General features: G+C 46.9%; 1 protein-coding gene across 18 annotated transcripts in view; it reads left to right on the top strand.

Annotated features, from left to right (window-relative positions):
- The window catches only part of Mmd (disintegrin and metalloproteinase domain-containing protein mind-meld), a 58,107-nt gene that overhangs the window by 32,469 nt on the left and 6,935 nt on the right, over positions 1-18,703 (top strand). For 7 of the 18 annotated variants that reach the window (XM_076444605.1, XM_076444604.1, XM_076444616.1 and 4 more), the window contains 19 exons: positions 316-464; positions 684-743; positions 1,623-1,702; positions 2,012-2,081; positions 2,179-2,325; positions 3,940-4,143; positions 4,958-5,032; positions 5,111-5,283; positions 5,790-5,959; positions 6,186-6,349; positions 6,524-6,694; positions 7,062-7,366; positions 7,449-7,564; positions 7,638-7,726; positions 7,885-7,980; positions 8,182-8,335; positions 12,564-12,702; positions 15,844-16,002; positions 17,258-17,329. In XM_076444605.1, coding sequence (XP_076300720.1) covers positions 316-464; positions 684-743; positions 1,623-1,702; positions 2,012-2,081; positions 2,179-2,325; positions 3,940-4,143; positions 4,958-5,032; positions 5,111-5,283; positions 5,790-5,959; positions 6,186-6,349; positions 6,524-6,694; positions 7,062-7,366; positions 7,449-7,564; positions 7,638-7,726; positions 7,885-7,980; positions 8,182-8,335; positions 12,564-12,702; positions 15,844-16,002; positions 17,258-17,329 — 2,593 coding nt within the window. Of the gene's footprint in view, positions 1-315; positions 465-683; positions 744-1,622; positions 1,703-2,011; positions 2,082-2,178; positions 2,326-3,939; positions 4,144-4,957; positions 5,033-5,110; positions 5,284-5,789; positions 5,960-6,185; positions 6,350-6,523; positions 6,695-7,061; positions 7,367-7,448; positions 7,565-7,637; positions 7,727-7,884; positions 7,981-8,181; positions 8,336-10,254; positions 10,358-12,563; positions 15,285-15,843; positions 16,003-17,257; positions 17,330-18,703 lie in introns of those variants that run through there. The other 11 variants (XM_076444608.1, XM_076444613.1, XM_076444611.1 and 8 more) reach the window with 11 other exon arrangements.

Below are 18,703 nucleotides of genomic sequence, written 5' to 3'. Positions count from 1 at the left end.
CGACGCAGGTTTCTCCGTCAAACGGCTGTATCTTCGTTGAAAAACACGTCTCCTGCATTCACATTTCTACCAGACGCTTCTCTTCGCGAACGGATTTTACCCCCATCTAGATAAAATTCGAAAATGTGATAGAGCAGCCCCTGAGAGTCGATTTCTGCACCGACACGCGTACACACGCGCTTCTCTAGAAGATGGAGCTTGGAGATACACACACGGACAGACAGACAGACGGACAGGTAGACAGGTAGACAGAGAGACAGACAGAAGGGTGAATTGGCAGGACGTTCGATTCACAGGGCGGGAAATTGATTTCAGGTGAGGTCGAACGACTACTGCGCGAGTATCGACAAAACCAAGAGCTAGTACATAATATCGGGGCCCATTTCTATCAGATCATCTATCCGGTACAGTTACGGCATCACGAGAAAATGGGGATATCCACGAGAGAAGTCAACATGCCGAAGGTAATCGCTTTAACCTCGGGGAACCGGGAACAGGCGGGGGGTATCCCCGTCGTCGTTCGAGGAACCGAGACAACACCGAAGGAAACACGTATTGTCTCTGCCTCTCGAACGTCTTGCTCTGCCCCTGCCCCTGAAGATCGGCTTTCCCGAAGACACCGATGCATGCGTTGTACCCACCCCTTTGAATTTCTTAACACGGACCTTTTATTCCGTTCACAGTTTCCTCAAAGAGGATATGCTGAGGGTGGATATCAAAATTATCGAGGCAGAACGAGAAGTGTAAGTGTAACGGAAGAATAATACAGACAGCGCGACTGTTCAGCAAAAATAGGCGCGATTCTGTCGGTCCCTACATTACTCGCCGTCGCGTAGGTAAAACAGAGGTGTCCCGTTCTTCCGTAGAAGCACAGACGAGATACGCGAGTAGACCAAACACCCAATGTAAAATGAACATGAATATTAAACGTATAACGCGAAATCAAGCTATTCGCTACATTTCAACTCATTATCACGTATTGGTCTCTCGAGGCCATTATTATTTTCGTGTCGCATTCGACGTCGCTGATAACTCGTGAATCTAAGCACAGATTCTGTATCTCGCATGTGACAGAACTATGAAACGCATATCATTGAATCACGATCACAAAACCAAGATATCGTGCTTGGTCTGCTTCTATACCTCGTCTGTGGTAGAAGCGCGACTCTGCCCCTGATCGACTGTTACAGCGAAGCAGCTGCATTACGGTGCGGTGTTTCAGCAGTCCAACAGAGCGAAATTATTGCATCGACGAAATCTACTATTTAAAGCGGTATTATACAGGGTGAGTCACCTAACGTTGCCACCTCAAATATCTTTGTTGTTTTGAAAGATACGTCAAATGTCTGAAGGACAAAGTTGAATGGTAAAATGGGACTTATACGATACCAAAAAATGTTTGTTTTTATGTCATGTATTTTAGAGATATCACCTTCATTTCTTTAAATGGAAGGAGGTATCTTTTAATATATCAATCGATGCAGCTGGACATTCGTTAGGTGACTCACCCTGTATAATAGAATTGTATCCCACTGGATCAGTGAAAAGAAAGAGAATCGCGCCCATTTTTGCATTCTCAGGCAGTCGTGCAATCTCAGGCTAAACGATCCTTCGATTTTCAGACAGGGAGACACTATCATCGGACGTCCCTCTTGATCAAGGCCTTTAATCACAAATTTCGCCTAGACTTAGAAATAAATGCGTAAGTGGAGTTTCCGCAGAAGCCTGGAGACGTCGTATCCGCTCGGTTTCTCTCTTTCTCTCTCTCTCTCTCTCTCAATCCCTCTCTCTATTTCTCTCTCTTTCTCTCTCTCCCCCTCTCTCTCTCTATTCCTTTTCGATGTTCCCCGACAAAGCGCGGAAGCAACAATGGAAAAGCAATTTACGAGAAACCGAATCGATACCAGTTTCCCCGGGAAAATATGTTCCCTCGCTCGCGCCTCCCTTTTCCCGTGACACCGGTCGGTCACGAGAAATGCATTTCACGGCGACGATTCTCTCTCTGTTCCAGGCAACTTTTAGCACCGAATCTTCTGCAAAAAGACTTTTTAGTCGGCGGCGCGGAACAAAGTTCTAAACAGGTAAGACGGAGACTAAAGGCGGACTACGGAGCGGGCGTAGTTCCTGTTCTCGTATCCCTCGGAGCGTATTACCCCAATGCCGGGAATCTGTTTCCAGGAGGTAGAGCACTGCTACTATCACGGCACCATCAGGGATTATCCGGGGGCCACCGCTGCCTTTCACACGTGTAACGGTCTCAGCGGCGTCATTCATTTAGGCAACGAGACCTTCGTCGTTCATCCATTCTACGGCGGCGATCTGTCGGTCAGTTTCACCATTGTCGCACGCACACTACGGTGATCCTTAGCTGTAAGGGTCGAAAGTGTTTGTTTAGTCTTACCCCGCGTAAACCGTGACACTTGCCGAGAGAGTTCTACAATTTTAATGGTCTCTAAGAGGTTGTTGTCGGAAAAATATATAACACGTACTCTTTCTTTATCGGCCTGCTTCCATGTTGAAAAAATGAACGAGTTTATGGCGCACATCTTTTTCTCACCGAGTGTCACGATATAGGAGGGTAACGACCAAACAAATGGAAAGTCGAAAAATTAGGACCACCCTGGAACACACTCTTCGCGCCATCATCTGCGAACGAGTAATCGTCACTGTTAGTCTCCGTGTTTCCATCGTGTGTGAATGGGATGACGATACTTTACCGAACAATTTAGTGCCGACCGATGACGATGCGCGACGCAGCTTGACATTGACACCGGGACTGATGAAAAGATGATTGCTCGATCAATAGATTCCCTGCTAATTTCCACCGCATAAGTTCGTTCGTTGCTCTCCTACTTGACCATTTGAGGACGAACGTTCGACGTACCGGCGCCATCAGGCTCGCGCGTCGAGTCCCTGAATTGCAAACAAATCATTCACAATTCTTCACAAAATAATAAATCTTTCAACTAGTCTTTTTATTTTTCGAGCGCATAACCTAGTACGTGTGTCTGAAAAGAAGATCACCGTCGTTATCTGTACGATTATAATTACCGTGGAAATAAAGGGGAAACTACGCGAGGAGAAGCATAAATTGCATTTATTGCAAGAAAATGCGGGGTCTCGGCAGTCTTTTCTTTTTTAAATCAACGTGACGGAAGCTCGAGCGGAGCAAACCGTTGTTCTTCTATGCATGAGGCTTCGTTATTATTCATAAAGACATCTCGAAGTAACAACGTGACGAAACAAGGAAGAGAAAAGCAGATACACAATTTCGTGACCGTGTTCGAGCGTGCAAGCCCTCCCTGTCCCTCTTTGTTTCTCACTCTCACACTCTCTCTCTCTCTCTCTCTCTCACTCTGTTTTTCTCTCTCCCTCTTTCTGTTTCTCTCTGACGGCGTAAAATCTCACAAGGTAGTAGAGGGGGGCGTGGCCGATGATCGATGGCTCCACGAAATCAGGGACTGTTCGAACTATCACAATTATCAATTAATTAGAAACTCAGAACTGGGTCAAACAAGCTATGCCCTGTGCTAACTTCCTTTCACTGGTTCTCTGTTCACGCCACACCCACTGCTGAGTAATCGGGGTAGTCCACGTGGTTACGAAACGCTGTTTACGCACCGCAAAACTATATTTTCCAAACTTCTTTTTTGCCAAACATAAGCTCCACGCTGAGCGGTCGCTTTCACCAGTCCCTTGTTTCACCGATATCGGGGAGAACACTTCTCCATCAACAAGTCGCGTATAAACAACTGTACGCTCAATTTGCTGTTGGACAGTGTAATTCGTAAAATTCTTAGAATAGCTTCCGGCAATCGTAATTACCGTGTAGAAATATACAGAGAAAGAGAGAGAGAAAGAGAGAATAATACTGTTCTCGAACACGAATAAGAGAGCAGCCAGCATCGAATCTAAACTATATGCAGACCTCTCTTTTAGCAGAAACATCCTCATGTTATATTTGAGGCTCGATCAAAGGCTAACAAAGGCTGCGCTAACTCGGGGAATATTGAGTGGCGTGTAAAGAACCGTCGGCAGAAGCATGTTCTGGGCCTATCGGAGAACGTTTCCGATCGATACAAGAGAGACGTCCGTGAGCAAACCAAATACATCGAAACTGCCATCATTATCGATAAGGCTATGGTACGATCGCCTTTTCTTCTGCCTCCGGAACCGAGAACTACGTACCTCGAACGAACAAACAATGAATTAGTTTTCTTTCGAACTCGCGGTACCGCGATAATAACAATCAAATCTGCCGTGGCCGATGATCGTCGAGTAAAGTCAAAAATCCACTGGCCAAATGGAATCAGGTCGCCCCGACACGTTTTCCCCGTCGAGTCTGTCGTTGTCACGAGGAAATATGTTAATGCCTGTATAGGTTTTGGCAAGGGATGACCCAGTTGCAAGAATTTGCGACCTGGCAGACCGTTTACCATCTTCAGCGTACGGATCCGGGGTGTGCACACCCTTGCGCAGATACTTCGATACCGGACCGCGATTAATCGGAACTAATTCGTACAATATCATGGAGAAATGATAAAGATGGCCGATGGAACCGTACCCTAAAGTGTGCCGTAAACATCGTCCCGTACAAATACAAAGTGATAGCTGGTTAGCAGAGATACCCTATAGAAAATCTGTCTATAAACACGACGAGAAAACGTTCCAGCGGCGCGACGTAGTTTTCAACGTATAAAGTATAAAGACTCTTGATGTGGAAGAGACGGAGGACAGAGTATAACGTCGAAGAAGGCAGTAAAGGATCCTCTGTGTAAGTGTGTTGGCGATCATCGACTCGCGGCAGTTGAAACGGAGGCCGGGTTCGGTTTTCGAGGACGTAGTTCACCGGTAATCGTTATCGTCGAAACGAATCACGACGCAGGATCGCCGGTTTTATCGGCGGATCCAGCCGTGAAATAAACCGTGGTAAAATCGAATCTTCTTCTCTGCTCAGTTCGAGAAGAGGAACGGTAGCACTAGAGCGGAGGTTGTCCACGATGCCATCCAAGTCGTCAATATCGCTGATTTGGTGCGTATCATCATCATCATCATCTTCTTCTTCTTCTTCTTCTTCTTCTTAATGAATAACTGATGTGTTTGGTTGCAGTATTTCCGTACATTGAACACTAGAGTCTCCGTGACATACATCGAAACCTGGCAGGGCGTGAACAAGGCGAATATCAGTGAAGGCATGGACATCAATCAAGCTTTGAGCAACTTGAATGCTTACAAGATGCGAAATATAGTCCAAGTCGAACACGACACCACCCAGTTGCTCACGTAAGTACACACAGGAGTAGCCTTGTTGCGTGCGTGCTCAAGAGCAACGCGAGTTGCGTGGACTAGGGGAGTCTAATCAGAAATCAGATTGAATAATTATTTGTTCTTGTATATTTGTTATTATATGATTTATTCTCCCGTACCTGCTTAAGCGTGTACCTTTTCATCTACACGGTTTCGATTCCGATAATTTTTGTTGTGAGATGATGGTATATATGTAGATCCCTAATTATGTATGCAAAATATTAGGTGTGGTCACTCAATAGTTTCAAACATATAAACAATTAAAGTTTCATACCCGTGAATCACGATTCTTGCTATGAACTATGAAACTTTAATTGTTTATATCTTTAAAACTATTGAGTAACTACACCTAATATTTTGCATACATAATTAGGGATTCACATACCATCATCTCACAATAAAAATTATCGAAATCGAAGTCGGACACTTGGGGTCCATCCCTTCTAAGAATCATCGTTGACATGTCCAACTTCCATTTGCAGAGGCGAAACATTTATGGGCGGCGAATCGGGGGTGGCGGTGCCGTCGTCCATCTGTAAATCAAGAGCCCTAGGAATTAGCGTTGATGTGAATTCGTACGAGCCCCATTTACTAGCGGGCACCATGGCCCACATGATCGGCCATAACATTGGCATGATCCACGACGATGAAAGTTAGTATCCCGTTCGAGAGGGAAAGACTTATACGCCCCCTAACTGTGTGAAACTGTCTTTCGACAAATTCCATTTAACACGTTCGCTAACAACGTCACGGATACGTGACGTCCGCAACTTAAAAGATAAATATAGTCAAGTCCGGCAGAGTTAGGGGGTTGATAATGGGACACGTTTGCTATCGAGACGCTATACTTGACTTTGTCGCGTTGACTCGAATCGTAGGGAAAAACTGCGTGTGTCAGGACTGGCACGGGTGTATTATGGCTCAATCAATCGTCGGCTTGGACAACGTGCAACCGTACAAGTTTTCCGACTGCAGTAAAAACGACTACACGGAGACGTTGCGTAGCGGCGAGGCTATTTGTCTTCTGAATAAACCGAACGAGGTGAGTCCGCTTTAAGAGAAAATAGAATCCTTCTACGCCGCGTATCGCAAGTCGGCGTAACTCAATTCTTGACAACGTTAAACACGTTCTTTTTTCCCCCCTTTCTTTTTCTCTCTCTCTCTCTCTCTCTCTCTTTCTTTTTCTTTCTTTGTGTTCCTGATGGCGAACGAAAAGCAGTTGGTGGGAAAGAGAACCTGCGGAAATAGGAAACTAGACGAAGGGGAACAATGCGATTGCGGATCGATCGACGAGTGCAAAGAGCTCGATCCATGCTGCGACCCGATCACCTGCAACCTCACCAGGGAGGCGGAGTGCGCGGCAGGACCATGCTGTAGCAAGTGCAAGGTACAATATTTTGGATACTCGACGACACACACACACACACCTTCGTCGTCTATTGCTTCGCTAGGATCTTCAGTCAGTCGTTGAACATATTCGACACAGTCTCCTCTCGCCAGGAGCAAGATCTACGTGACGATAAACGACAGTCTGATAAACGCGTTCGCAATTCGACAAGGCGAACGAACTCGAAGCTCACGCCGGCTGCTCTCGGTGGTCTTCAAACTCTGCCGGCTTGCGCGACCCTTCACGGGGTTTTTGCGATTCTTTTTTAAGAAACTACGAAGCGGTTTCTCTATGAACAGAGTTTGAAGACGACTGGTCTACAAGTAACTGGGAGAAACTAATTGTGTGACGCGGTGGCATTGTGCAGTTGTTGGCCCCCGGAGTGGTCTGCCGGGAGTCAACGAACGAGTGCGACCTGCCGGAAGTCTGCACGGGAAAGACCGGCCAGTGTCCGGTTGACGTTTACAGAAGAAACGGCAGTCCGTGCGCGGATAACACCGGAGTCTGTTTCAACGGGTTCTGTCCAGCCCTGGATGTGCAGTGCGAGCAGATCTGGGGCTACGGAGGTATCGCAGCGGACAAACACTGCTTCGAGCACTACAACTCGAAGGGCTCCTTGAGCGGACACTGTGGCACCGACTCGTCCGGCCACTACATCAAGTGCGAGCCAGAGTAAGTACCTTTCCCGACCGCTTGCTAATCCTTCCTCGATAAATATTCGGCACGCATTGTATTTTATATATCTTGTCTTCAGGAACGTCCGCTGCGGATCGCTGCAATGCCAACACGGCAGCAAACAGCCGATAATCCCGGGGTTCGATCACTCGCACATCGTGATGTCGATCAGGGGCGAGGAATATCAGTGCAAGTAAGTAAATAATCTGCATGATGGTCCTTACCCGGACGGACGCGTGTAATCTTGCTGCGTGTCGTTCTTCTTGGTCGTATAGGTCGACCACCGGGAAAGTCGACGGCTCAGACGTGCCCGGCATGGGGCTGGTTCGCGACGGTACATCCTGCGGAAATAACTCGGTAAGTTGCTGGGCTGACATAAACAGATTATGCAAAGCTGATACGCGAGACCGAAGCTGTTTGCTTTCGATCTGGCCGACAACGACAGCGGCAACAGCCGATATAATAATCGTATGTAATCGCTGCAACAACGGGACGCCGTTTCCGATTTGTTTCAGGTGTGCGTGAACCAGAATTGTACGAACATTTTTCCGCTCACTAACAAAGAGAGGTGTCCCAGTAATCACAACAACAACGAGTGCTCGGGCAACGGCGTAAGTACAAGAACTTCATCCTCGATGCTCGAAGAAAGCGAGACGGTCTCGCTTTCTTTCGACACGTCATTTAAAACTTGAACGCTTCGAGTGCCAACACGGTGAAGTGAAGTATTAAGCGATGAACATATTTCTGGAGGAGACGGCACTCGAAATGTTCAATACATCGCACGATGATTTAACTCGACCGAATGATTGCAGTACTGCACGAACATAAACACGTGCTACTGCCACGAGGGATGGGGCGGGTCAGACTGCTCCATACAAGAAGAGATCCCCACACCCATACCCGGCAACGGATCAGTTGGTAAAAATAGTACAAGTATTAAAATGGGGCCGAAAGAGACCCCCTACGGTAAGTTGCGATTCGAACAAGTCTTTCTCAAGCGAACTATCGATTTTAGAATAAACGTACGCGGGAAAGAAACTGAGAGCTGAGAGCGACCGTTTCACGCGAGACGTGTCGTTCCAGTTCTTCTTACTGTAGAATAAGAGAACCGGATCGCTGCGATTTACGATACGTAAAATCTGTTAGGCGACGAGAGAATTTAGAAATACTCACTCGAGGACACTTCAATGTCGGGATAACACCGAAGGATTTTGCGAAACGTGGCGAAGCGATCCGGTCGTATTAACTCGGTTTAATATTCACGATAATAACACCAAGAGACACGTCCCCCTACAATCTCCCGTCGGGAAACCCATTAGCCGCCTGATTATTTGGGGCCATACCATCAGCTGTGCACATAACATTCGATGCGTTCCTCCATACATGTGTGTAACACGAGCCTATGCGCTCTATCACTCGATATCACACACCTCTCCACGATAATACCCGATGAGATACATCACGTGTCCCCCGCGACCCGCCGAGACAGAGGAACGATCGCATATTACAGGTGAACACGGCTCGCTTCTACAGCTCTTTCGATACTACTTATGGCTTGTGTCCCTTTATGTCTCTAATACGCTTCCGCTCTACGCCTCGGGCCGAACCGATCAACCTCGAATTCTTTGAGATTTCAAGCCGAAGCATTTAAACAAGCAGACCAATTTCTTGATTAATCCTTTGCACTCGAACGGTGACTCTGCGACGCCAGTCAAACCAGCTCGACTTTCCACGAGTGCAAAGTGTTACTACCACGATCAAAATTCAGCAGATTACGTATGTGTGTTGTTCTATCAATTTAAGTTCTAAAAATCCAAGAGGGTGACTGTAGTCGCCTGTAGAATGTAGCGAGCGTGGAACGATGGGTAACCATAGTCACTGGTAGTATCGAAAGGAATAGTCAAATTTTTCCCATGATGGTAGGAAGTATCGTCGGGATGTCTCCGGCTGGTCCTCGGGCCGTTTACAAGTTGAACCGTACAGTTGCCTCGACGAGATTGGAAAGATCCCTGGGTAGAGTCCATATGTGTAGTCAACGCCTGATCATCAAACTATGTCTGAGTAGACGGTTTCCTTCTGTAGACAGCATGACCAATGTTTCAGGGAGAATTCCAGATTCGCCGGTACGCTGTACGTCCAATATGTTTTAAGCCTCGCAGCACCTGGAAGTAAAAATCGGTTAGATAGTTCGCTCTACCTTGGGGTACAGCAGATAGTTAGGTTCGAATAATGTGTTGAGTGTGCTCCCGACGGTATTTTTGACCGTTCGAGGCCTGAAATTGAAGGTGGAAGAATACAGTCTGTGATAGGCACGTTGAGAATCGCGAGGACATACTTTCCAAGATTGTTCAGCTCGTGTTCCGAATAAGTTTATCGCAAGACGAGAGCGGCACGATTAAATGTGATCGTTGCGAATTCCAGGTGTTGGGGGAACTTAAATAGTGTTGCTGTCACACTGGTAACTAACTAAAACGAAAGAACCGAGCGCTGAATCTTCCTCGTCCAAGCTCGCGCGTCTCGGGGATCATCGGTGTGGATCGAGAGCCGCACGGGTTTGGTCGGGAAGCGTTTCAGGTACAACGGGGCTACGGTTTCGCCTCTGTAGGAGCTTGTTCAATGGTTCAACTCTTCAGGGATTAGCGCGACTCGGATCCTCGGCCGAAGCGAGCCCCGAGCATTCGCTTCGGGATTGCACGAACCCATAGATGATTCGCTTATTGCGTGAAACACTGTGATTACTAGACTCTCGAGTTACGCGGTGATCTCTCGATCTTTTGATTCGCACGGAGCTTACGACGGCGGAGGATCAATAGTTACACGCGCCGCTCGAAAGACGCGATATTGTCGGGCGCAAGTGTAGGATACGAAGTGATTGGTCGTTTCAGAGGGCACTAACAACACCCTTAGCACCGGGTGGATGGTTGTAATCATGGTGGGTGTGGTGAAAGGAGTCTTCATTACTTTTGCACTAATGGCTGGTTGCTACAGGTACAGTAGCAAAAACATCAACAGAGTGCTTGGAAACTGAGAGCTCACTCATTGCGCGTGGGTTCGAGGTCAACATGTCCTCTCTGTCCTCTCGTTGTCAAAGTATCATATCGTGGCTAGCTGGATGATCAGGCATCGCACGCGGCCGTCAATGCTCTAATGATATATTGGATTCGTCTTAGCCTACTTATTCGGTGTTCATTTATCTCTATATACATATGTGTATACATACGTGTACATTATACGTACGTGTATGTACACACGTCAATATGCGTGCGTCTCGTGGATATTATATATTATATATATATATATACATATACATACATATATAACTGTATGCTCTACAGGCAGAAAGTCTCGAAGCGACAGGGGATTCGCACGACGGTCCTATAATTCATTGAATTTAAATTATTATATTCGAAATATTGATTTAAGGGAGGGTAGGCTCGTGCCGTCCAGTAAAAATCTCCCGAAAATCTGGATCTTTTCAAAGAGCTATAAACCAGCACAGGTATTCGAATAGAAATGTGGAAAGTCGTCTCATTCTCGGATGAGCAGTGCCCTCCTTTTAAATAGCCGAAAACTGAATTGACATGACAAAAGCTCCGCCTCGAAACATTTTGCCGACGACGGTGTGTTACATGTACTACTGTCTCCTCGATGGTATGCTCTGAATGTGCTCGTGCTCGCATAGTGCATCCGAATGATCACGATCGTCGTGACTATGCTGCACGAGCTGCGCGATCTATGTACGTCTCCACTTTCGTCGCGTTCCAGGGTATTCACAGCTCGACGTCCACCTAGCGCCAACGAAAATTAACAGATCAAAATCGATTTCTTCAATTTTCAATCGAGCAGTTTAATCGCTGTGATGTTCGATATGCTTTGCAATATGCGAATAAAGAAATCTTACCGGAAACTTACCAGAATTCGCCGTCCGTGCGCGTGCACAGCTTGAATCCCTGAACAAGCGAATCCCCTGGAGCGTGTAACTCAATACACGATCCATCACGAACGAAACGCCAATGTGCCAGCTGCTTGTATGCCCTATAAAAGCATGACCGAGGCTGATTAGCAAACAACCGAAAACCTCGTCGTCCCGTGATAAAGGATCGGAGACGGCGCAACGCGAGAGCCGTCTGTCTCGCATTGTTGAACGAAAAATCTCCATTTGACGATAGAAATATTCGATAGTAGCCGCGTACAATTATGCTCCCGAGAATCCAACTCGGACAAATTAACGCCCGACAGATGTACTCGATCCCACCGGCCTCGACAACCTTCGAGGCTCTCCACAAAAGACACATATATCAAATATTTCGAAAAGGAGGATGGCCCACGCACGCGACCGTCGCACACCTCGGCGAGCTCGAACCCCCACCACGTAAACCCGGGGAAAATCGTTCGTTGTTAATTACTTATCTCTCATTCTTATTTTTATGTACAGTTCCCGAGGAAGGAACACGCTAACTTTCAACTCTGAAGACGTCTTTGCTCTCCTCGTCCAGGAGAGTCCACAGAATGCTGCTTACGCGAGAGCTTGGAACTGTGTGACACCATTTACAGTTGAATCGCGAGACGTCTTCGGAGCCGAAAATTTACGTTTTCTTTTCGCCGTTTCCTCGAAATTCGTTCAAAACCGAAGGAGACGATCGATATTTACTTCCTTTGCGAACCGAATGGCGAGATCTGAAGCTTGCGGAGTCGCGCGAGGATCGCTGGCGTGCACCATCGTCAAACGATTACCGTCCAGGGATGGGCAAAATCGTTCCCTGAAAGCAGGATACAACAATCAGAATCTCAGCGAAAAGATAATTATTGTTACCTATATAACTTGACATACGTTTCACGTGGACAGTTGTCAACAGAAGAATCGACAGTGTGTCTCAATTCAATGGGGTGTTACAATTCTGCCCATCCCTGTCCAATGTCGAACGACGTATATATGTATATGTGCTGATTCTGGCTTCTCTGTTTCTTGTCTGTTTCTGTCTGTCACTGGTATCTCTGTCTGTCTGCATGCTGTGGGACGCTCGGATTACGAAAAAATGCAAAATAATCCCGGGTATCGATCTCGATCAATAACGCGCGTGGGTTGGGCTGATGATGATGATGATGATGATCATCCGACGATCATTGACACCGTGGCAACACGCTGGCACGATGCGACACTGACTGACTGACCGCGTGCGTCCGATCGTCACAGAGAACTACCACGGCTCTAACACTGTATATTTAGTTCTTGTGCTCATGTCGGTGGTAGGGGGTGTTTTCGTAGTATTTACTCTGATGGCTCTCTGCTACAGGTCAGTCGTAGTACATAAAAACTACTCCCTCTGTCTCAGGTTAGTGTGCAGAAACATACACGTAGAAACTTTTTTGTATGCGTATCTATCTATCTATATCTATACATCTCTCTATATATATTTATGCGGAGGACTCGGCGACAGATAGGCGAACGTCTCGGGGGCTCGATTCATCCCGCAATAAATCGGCCTAACAAACGGGCTCGTACTATCGTTCGGGTCTACGGATACTCGAACACTTGGAAGCGATCGACCGATCCCTATCTTTTTATATTTCGAATCAAGTCGCTCTATAACGAAGCTCACTCTACCAGCGATTATTCTATAAATTTTTTTAAATCTATGGCCCATGGCTAAGGATTTCTTCATATATCCTCCAACAGCAAACTTCGATCATAAACCAACAGCTCATCCTCATATAATTTTATTCATATTTTGTATAATTTGTTGTTTGTCACACTCTGTTACTTCGAAAAATAATTATTGGACAGCTTATTAACACGTTGAGTACCACCGCCGAGTTCATCATGTATGGCCGACATGAGACTCGTAGTGTTAATAGGCTTCCGATAAATAAAGTGTTAAGACCACCGAACACTCCGATACCCTGTCCAGTCAGTAAAAGTTTTCATGCCAGGCGATAATCGAGAGTAGAAAGATCGCGCGACTCGTCTTTGCAGCTGCGAACCAGCCTGCCGACGGCAACCCGGTCAACAGACCCGACTGAAAGCGGCAACCAGATCGACTTGTCCGGAAAATCGGTTGCCGTTGTTCAGGAGACTCGTCGGAATCACGAGCAACCTACGAAACGAAGCTGTAACCGCGCAGCACGATCTTTTTCCGCTCTCGATTATTCGTCTAGCATATCCGGGGTCACGAGGAGAATCATCCCCGAGATTTTCTCCCGCGCCGTCGCTGAGGGAACTGTGTACGTATATATGCACAGAGAACAATGATACATATTTACATGTATGCCTCTCTTTCTTTTTCTCCCTCTCTCTTGACTGACAACTCACACAGAAACACACACACACACACGACTACACGCCTACACACAGTGCATATATATATATATATATATTTACATGTATATCTTTAGAGTCCGTAACTGTTATTGTCTTTCTCTTTTTCGCTTCCTGTCCTTCAGTTTTGGTATCGATCTTTGTGTTCAACCCTTCTGTTCCTTTGGTTTTTCTACTTCACTGTGTGTGTGTTCTGTATCAGTCCACCGATTTAAAGAACAAACAAAAAAAAAAGAAACTACCCACACGCTCTCTGTGCCAATGATTTCTCCCGCAAAACGGACAATGGCTTCTCAAGCATCGCCGCAGCCGGACACAATACGCGCCGATACTCGTCGCAACGCACACAACCAACGATACCTCGAGAATAATTCAGCCGAGATGAGAGACAAGAGATATCTCGCTCTCTTTCTCTTTGTCTCTCTCTTTCTCTTTCGTCTCAGTACGACGATCAAGCTTTCCATCCATATTCCCCGTATCGCTGTTTGATCTTTGCTAACGACTATGCCCCCCACATCCCCCCAAAAAAACAACAGCGCTTGTGCAGCAAAACGCCGCGCCGGCGAACTTGGATGTATCAAAGTACACAGTGACACGATCGCTTCCGCAGAACCGCCTACACACAGAAGCTTCGCTCCTTAACCGATGGCCATTCACTATCGTGTTCACTGTATACGGTTGCAACAGGCTGATCGGACATACCAAAGAGAAACAAAATAGAAAATACGACAACCATCTGCACCTCGATGGATGCGCGAATGCACAGTTGGCAACAGGGGGGCCAGAGGTTTTCCCTTCTCCCGCATCCACGTCTCACGTATTGAGATTCATCCCACCAACGTACCAATAGTGGGGGTAAGTAGCATGAATCGCGACGTCCTACTCTCATCCCCACTACTCAACATTCTCCCCATCCTCAAAAATCGCTGGATCAGGGATTCCTTCAAATTTCCTCAATCTGGCAACGCTGGTCACAGAACAAGGAGAAGATATGCACCCTGCATTGCCAACTGAACATTTTCCAAAGTCTTGCTCCAGCCCGCGAATGCTATAGAGGTGCTCAATAATTAATCGAAGGTGCTGATAATTAATCTATGGCCCGGTAGTTAAAGGATTTACTGTCTTTAGTATTCGATGAGCCAGTTGCACCTCTGTGCAAGCGAACCACAGGGGCAACGTCGACGCAGAAGCAAGTGTGTATGATTGAGGACACGCATACTCGCATACTATGGTCCGGTGAGAAACGATTGAGGAGCGGCGAAGCCTACTGCTCTTTCGTCAACTGTACAACTGACAGACCCACTCTCCTTTCTTTCTCTCCCTCTCTTTCTCTGTATCTATCTCTATCTACCTCTATCTATCTCTATCTATCTATCTCTCTATCTCTATCTATCTATTTACCTCTCTCTCTTTCTCTTCATTCGATGAATTCGGTTGATGAGTACTGCAGCGAAGGACGGTTGGTCCCAGGGTGGCTGAAAAGGCCAGCTGCGGACGCACACCACTCAACTGGTTATCTGTTTTCGTTCTTATGCATGCTACCACCACCCCCATGGATCCCCCATAGATCAGCGGCAAACGCTTCGCTAGATCAGACAACATTGGAGCTATCACGCAAGCAAAACGTTCGGTTCCTTCTGGTGTGCGAATCCAGTGATCATCCGTCATGATCCGTCCCCGGTCACCTGTAAACATCAGACTAGAATCACAACACCGCCTAGTGCTTTTCAGTTTTTTAAATCGACGAGTCGAACACGTTTGAAATCGCATCAGTTGAACACTGTCAAAAACGAATCAATCTACTTGACACTGTCTCCTTGGAGAAGGCAGAAGCTCGAACCGAACGGGTTGCGCTTATTTATGATAGTATACAGCGCACGTTAAACTTATAATTTCTCAAAGGACTCGTGGACAGTATACGTGACCCGGTGTATCGGTTCTAAGACAGACAGAGCTAAGGGCGGATCGGGTATGGTGCGGGATTGTTTGCTGGGAATAGGTCACGTATGCTGTCTATCTAAAGATTTCACGCTAAAAGGAACGCAGAATTTCCCCAGCCCGTAGTCTGCATGCGCTTCTTAAACGATGTGTCTTCTATATGGTGTGTGTCGCCGATCACGGGAATCCGACAGCCACGTAATCCGGCATTTTCTCACAGAAGGAAGAGCACCGTCCAGAAATACGAGCACCCGTACGTGAAGAAACCGCCGGCGAAAAACTACACCAGCGTCTCGAAGAACCACCATCCGGAACACGAGGTGCTGGACAGCGTCAACACGAACATCCTCAACTTCCACAGTATGCCTAAGTACAACAGGTACGAGATAACAAGAAAGTCGAACGGCTCGCGTGAAACCTTTCGCCTCGGTCGATCCGCCGACGTATCTAGAATGACAACACTCGTAGGCCGCGGCATATCTAGATCCATCAGCGACGACTCGTAGTCTCGAGAAAAGGCTCCCGAACGGCTACCGGTATAGTTCACCTGAACCTCTCCTCCGTGGTTGTTGGAGAGCTTCGGTTCGACGCGAGAGAGAGCCTTCTCTACATTTTTTTTCTCTATCGTTTGTCTGTTCAATGTGCGCCGCGATCACTGATCAAAACTCTTCGATCTCTAAAAAAGGCATCCGCTTTCGTCGCGCGTTTAGCTCTAGTCATACAGTGAGCAGACAAAATAGATCTCTACGTATACTGGGCGAGTCACTTGACACCGAAATTTTCTATTTTGTAAGAGGAGAAACTCAAGGGGTCACCCTTGCATCGCGATAATATATCAAGACGTTAAGAAAATTAATGATCACGTTGCATGTGTTGTTTGATACGAAGAAACTTTTTGTTAGAAGTTCAGGTGGTACAGTTCGGTGACTCGGCCTGTATATTGTACACAATACGTAACGCTTCTCAGAGGCAGACTAGGGAAGACCCCTGCTACAGACTAGTGTTGAAAAATGATCCATCAACGATCGCCAAAGACACACATCTCGCTTCTACTTTATCTATTGGTTCTCCATTAATGTTCTGCGTCACACGAATTCACGTTCACACGACATTCATTCGACGTCGACAGAGTCTTGTCTTGCAAGAGGAGAACAAGACGGTAAAGAGACAATGAACGGTTCTTGCTCGAGGGTGTCGCGAGAACCGGCAACAACCGAATCCGCAGAACTATTTCAATCAGTCTAATATTAGGTTGGGACATATGAAATGTCCGATTTCGGAATGCAAATCAATGTATACAATTGTTATGTATTCTTTTTACACAAGTGAAGGAGTTAACTTATCGTCGTTGAACGTCGGACATTTCGTATGCAACAAGCTAATTTTCAAAGAGAGATCAAAGACGGTTCGCCGCGTCTCTCGAGGCACGACCCCGCTAAAGACACCGTCCGCGCGTCCCGTCTTCTACACAGCTTTGAACAACCCTTTGCGGTCGACGATCGGAAAAGGTGGAATCCTCGCCTGGCTGCTTGTCCACGTCGACGAGCAGCAGCATGCTCCCTAGTGGAACCCGACCGCAAAGGGTTCTAGAATCGTGGAATACCCGCGGCATGCCTATATTAGTATATTTCTAGCCGCACCGACAACCAGCGCGTGCTGTTTCTACCCCCGAATAACGTCGCCACCACAGACGGGCCAAGACTCAAGTAAGTCTCATGTGTCTCGCCGTTATGTCACCATAGTTGATCGATGATCTCTGACTCGAACACGCCCCCCCCCCCTTTGGCTCCCCCATATCTCCCCATAGGGACTAGCCAGGACTCGAGACCAAGAGTCCTGGCTTGTACCATTCTCGCCCACCAAAAAAAGGGGCCGCACAAAACAGTATAAGAGGAACTGGGCCTTTCGAGGCAGAGAGAGAGACACACTCGCTCGCACACGACTTGGATTAAAGACACACGCGATCACGGATGATCGACGCGACCTACCGATGTGTTCCCGCGATTATCACCGACAGAAACATGCAAACTATAGCTCTGAGACTCGACACTGCGAGGACGGTCTTATTCGTTCGCTTTCCCTTCTGGGAGCCTGACACGCGCTTACAATTAGCCCATTTTACAAGTCGATTACGCTGCGGCACAGTTAACCCTTTAGCAATAAGTGTTTTCTTTTTATATGTAGACTGCGGATCTACCTCTGATAATTCTGACAAGTTATAAATAACGTATTGATATCTTTAAATTCGTCCAATCTTTCCACTGTCTGAAACTTGACCTACTTATTTTCTTTTCTCGGTCTAGCAATATCGCGTTTAAAGCGTGCACCCACGTGCTTAATTGTTCGTAAGGGACGACGAGTATACCCTCCTGATTAAACAAGAAATTGCCGTTTCTTCGTGACTAGTATGCTCGTCGTAGACATTGAAAGGGTTAAGTGAGGCTGACACTTACGACGAGTATCCGGCTCGATTCGAAATACATAACGAGGGTCGAGGTGTTGGTTCTATTAGCGTACCGCATAACGGCACGATACATCCGGACCGAGTTTCGTGACGCCACGAGGACATTTCTCCATGCGTGGAGAATCATCTCATTCCCGGGATATTAGTCACGTTTCCAACGCATCTATCTACACGCAGACCATAGTAGAAGTTATATTACTTTCCGCTCTGTAACCGTGTAGCTCCGACTGCCCGTTCTCTCGTTTCTGTTCTTCCGTTCAGCATCGGCCAGCATTCTGCATTCCATCGCACACTGCACAGTGTATTTCCTCTCTCGAGTAGCATTTCTATCCCCGTCGGAAAGAACTACTCGCTGTTCCCTCTGTTGAATCGCGCGCGCGCGCGCGCGACGCTACGGAGGAAATACTCTGTGTTCCTCGCGTGAAAACGATACGGTACAGAATAGTACGACACGATCGAATTCTATCACAACGATGTCGAACTAGTCTGAACGGTACAGTACACACACGCACACATACACGTATATTTGCTGTGATATCTCAGTCCACGGTAGACAGGAAGAAAGTGCATGCGTAGAATTGTTGCTTGGTACTCTATCTCTTTCTCTCTCTCTCTC

The sequence above is a fragment of the Lasioglossum baleicum genome, chromosome 20, assembly GCF_051020765.1.
Source record: "Lasioglossum baleicum chromosome 20, iyLasBale1, whole genome shotgun sequence".
In the NCBI taxonomy this organism is placed as follows: domain Eukaryota; kingdom Metazoa; phylum Arthropoda; class Insecta; order Hymenoptera; family Halictidae; genus Lasioglossum; species Lasioglossum baleicum.
The sequence above is the reverse complement of the archived record's forward strand: the minus strand, read 5'-3'. Positions and strand labels throughout refer to the sequence as shown.